At 57.3% G+C, this 3,446-nt stretch overlaps 1 protein-coding gene across 1 annotated transcript in view; it reads right to left on the minus strand.

The window, feature by feature from the left end:
- The window catches only part of jtnpB8-1 (jordan transposition protein), a gene marked incomplete at its 3' end in the record, with an annotated part of 10,850 nt that extends 8,040 nt beyond the window's left edge, over positions 1–2,810 (minus strand). The window contains exons 1-11 of the mRNA XM_002946250.1: positions 2,578–2,810; positions 2,258–2,509; positions 1,954–1,986; positions 1,820–1,876; positions 1,582–1,722; positions 1,287–1,463; positions 962–980; positions 876–925; positions 551–569; positions 465–514; positions 136–195 (exon numbers count right to left, since the gene is read on the minus strand). Of these exons, the coding sequence (XP_002946296.1) occupies positions 136–195; positions 465–514; positions 551–569; positions 876–925; positions 962–980; positions 1,287–1,463; positions 1,582–1,722; positions 1,820–1,876; positions 1,954–1,986; positions 2,258–2,509; positions 2,578–2,805 (1,086 nt within the window). The 5' untranslated portion in view covers positions 2,806–2,810. The remainder of the gene's footprint in view (positions 1–135; positions 196–464; positions 515–550; positions 570–875; positions 926–961; positions 981–1,286; positions 1,464–1,581; positions 1,723–1,819; positions 1,877–1,953; positions 1,987–2,257; positions 2,510–2,577) is intronic.
- Positions 2,811–3,446: the final 636 nt, after the last annotated feature.

Consider the following 3,446-nt stretch of genomic DNA (forward strand, 5'->3'; position numbering starts at 1 on the left):
GGCCTTCGCCGAAGGCGAGACTCCCGATAGGACACCACCGCACCAGCCATGCGGCGGATCTCTCGCTCAAGGTGTGCTTCATCATTGGGCAGCAGTCTCCTCCTCTCGACGGGGCTGCACGAGCAGCCGCCTCACCGCCACGGGCGTCCTCAGGCGCCGGCCGTGGCAGCTCACAGTAGCAGAGGCGCCCCCCTCCTGACAGGTTCGCCAAGGTTGGTCGACGAGCAGTCATGGCAGCGGGAAGCAGACTTGCACCGAAGCCTTGGTATACCGGAGTACACCACAGAGAACACAGCAAGCAAGTGCATCTGAGGATGCCCCCCTTCGTGCCATCCCCAGCCGACACACTCCACCCTGTCGTGCTGCTCCTGTGGAGTGTCATTTGGTGCACCCGTTGCATGCTCTGTGGTACACCGGTGTACCCTCAATTATGTAGACCGACCCCGCCCCTCAGGCTCCCCCACCTGCTGTCTTACCGTGCACGGAAACCGTGGGCTGGGCATGGCAGCTCGTCCTGCAGCCGACGGGGATGGCACAGCAGCCGCCTCACCGCCACGGGCGTCCTCCTCCTGCAGGCCGCGTCACACAGAGTGATGCACATGAGGCATGACAGGTTCGCCAAGGTTGGTCGACGAGCAGTCATGGCAGCGGGAAGCAGACTTGCACCGAAGCCTTGGTATACCGGAGTACACCACAGAGAACACAGCAAGCAAGTGCATCTGAGGATGCCCCCCTTCGTGCCATCCCCAGCCGACACACTCCACCCCCTCGTGCTGCTCCTGTGGAGTGTCATTTGGTGCACCCGTTGCATGCTCTGTGGTACACCGGTGTACCCTCAATTATGTAGACCGACCCCGCCCCTCAGGCTCCCCCACCTGCTGTCTTACCGTGCACGGAAACCGTGGGCTGGGCATGGCAGCTCGTCCTGCAGCCGACGGGGATGGCACAGCAGCCGCCTCACCGCCACGGGCGTCCTCCTCCTGCAGGCCGCGTCACACAGAGTGATGCACATGAGGCATGACAGGTTCGCCAAGGTTGGTCGACGAGCAGTCATGGCAGCGGGAAGCAGACTTGCACCGAAGCCTTGGTATACCGGAGTACACCACAGAGAACACAGCAAGCAAGTGCATCTGAGGATGCCCCCCTTCGTGCCATCCCCAGCCGACACACTCCACCCCCTCGTGCTGCTCCTGTGGAGTGTCATTTGGTGCACCCGTTGCATGCTCTGTGGTACACCGGTGTACCCTCAATTATGTAGACCGACCCCGCCCCTCAGGCTCCCCCACCTGCTGTCTTACCGTGCACGGAAACCGTGGAGCGGCATCATCTGTATCATTGCGTCCCCTGTCTATCTCCCGTTGCTGCTCCTCATCGTCCGCCACCAGCCGGGTCATGTTTGGGGCCCGCTTTCGCTTCCTGGTCTCGTTGCACACATCAAAGCCTAGATGAACCAGCTCCTCTGACTGCAGGAGCAGCGACAGGGGACGGACGGGGGTCAGGGAGACCGCACGACACTCAAGGTGCGACCATACTCCCCCCTGCCATGCATGAGCTTGGTCTTGATCTCACCCATAATCCTACCTGTTCGCCTGCTTCTGAAGGGGCCAGCCCATTGCTCTGGCCAGCACCAGAGACCTCTGTGCCATCCTCGGACACCCCATACTCGCCAGCATCACCAGTGCCGCCGTGCTTCACCGGGTCCACCATGGCAGCATCACCTCCCTGGGTGGATGGTGACAGGCAAGAAGATCGTGCGTGTGTGTTATGGGTGCGGGAAGGATGGAAGGCCGCGGGCCGGCGACAGGGCAGTGGTACATACCTCAGCTCCCCCGGAGGTCACCACCTCCTCACCAGCCTTCAAAGCTTCTTCATTCCCCTGTGACATACACAATCTGTTTGTAAAGGTGCCCATGCATATCGCTCCCCGCCCCAGCCCTGGAGCTGGAAACCCACCGTTGTCATGGTCCTGTCAGCCGCGCTGGCTGCCTGTGACGTGATGACACTGGCGGCACGGAGGTGAAGCGCAAAGCTTGAAGCGGCATGCTCAGACAAAGCCGTGCTGCGTGCAGGGACCCCTGGCATGGTACACAACCCGCTGCTGTGCTCAGGGAGGCTGCCAGCGGCGTGCTGGCTGCCTGGCAGCCCACACTCAGCAGCTATCGGCGGCAAAGCTGCTGCATTCTTGATGATCTGCATGTGTGCAGGCACCCTGGCTTCAGCTGAGACAACCTGGGCGGAACAAAGGCAGGTAGCGTACCTCATCATACAGCCGAGTCCATGGCCGCATGGGCCAATGGTACATCATGTTGTCCTCGCGACCAATCTGTCCTTGGGCTGGTGTGGTGTGTCTTATGTGGTCCCGGACAAACACCAGAGCGGCATCATGGCTCATGCCCCTGATCCGCTCTTTGTACTCGTTTGTCTTCATCGCCAATCCTTCACGGATGTACCTCTTAAGGCTCTCCTCCTTGGCGCCACTACCAAGCATTCCGACTAGCGTCCTCTCCACCTGTGAGGACGGACACAATCTGTTTGCGCGCCGAACACTTCTCAACAACAACCTGGCACAGTATTCACCTGATTGCCAGCCGAGAATCTCATTGATACGAGATCGTCTGGCTTGCTGCGCCTTGGAACTGTAGCAACCCACTCAATGCCATCGACAATAACTATGAAGGTTTCTCCGGCGCGGCACTGTGCAAGTTCACACGCAAAGTTAAACACTTCACGTTTAAGGCGTTGGCCTATTTGTCTCTTCTGTAAGTAAAGGTCGCGTATCTGCATAAAGGTACCAGATGGTGTCATTTTCACAGCAATCTCATAGTGCTAAACCAGTGACGTTTCTTATTGGTGCTGCAAATTGTCCAAATGTTCACATGACTTCTGGGCAGCAAGAGGTGAAATGCCGTACAATTCCGGACCCCGGTCCGGAAGTGTACGGCATCTTAAAAATTATGCTGAATCCTGCTAAACAAATGCGTACACCCTGTATGTAAACATTTAGAGTTTCCTGGCAGTGCCTGTTGGGCGCTAGATAAGTTCAGAAGATGGCGGCGAGCAGATCAGCATACCCGGTAAGCCAGTCTTTTTCTGGGTGGACAAGCTTGTAGATATTAATTGGACATTCCAAACGGAAATTTAAGGACGGTTTCTTGTCCCGAGAAGTTAGCAATTGGAAATGTGTTGTATAGGCGTATCCAAACGTTTCAGAGGGAGGTTGTTTCGCCCGTAACAAGTTTGTTACGGGCGAAACAAACTGGATTTCCACAGTCCCACCACTCAAAGAGCTCCCCACACCATCGCAAAGTCCCTTTTTTATTACAGACACATGTAACAGGTTGTCGTCGCTTGAGATTGTCGATATATGACTGCTGGATTGTGACCAGGCGAACTCCTTACATGTCTTGCTGCACCTCTGTCACCCGGCGTTCATACATTGCTGCACA

Source organism: Volvox carteri (assembly GCF_000143455.1).
Source record: "Volvox carteri f. nagariensis unplaced genomic scaffold VOLCAscaffold_1, whole genome shotgun sequence".
NCBI lineage: Eukaryota > Viridiplantae > Chlorophyta > Chlorophyceae > Chlamydomonadales > Volvocaceae > Volvox > Volvox carteri.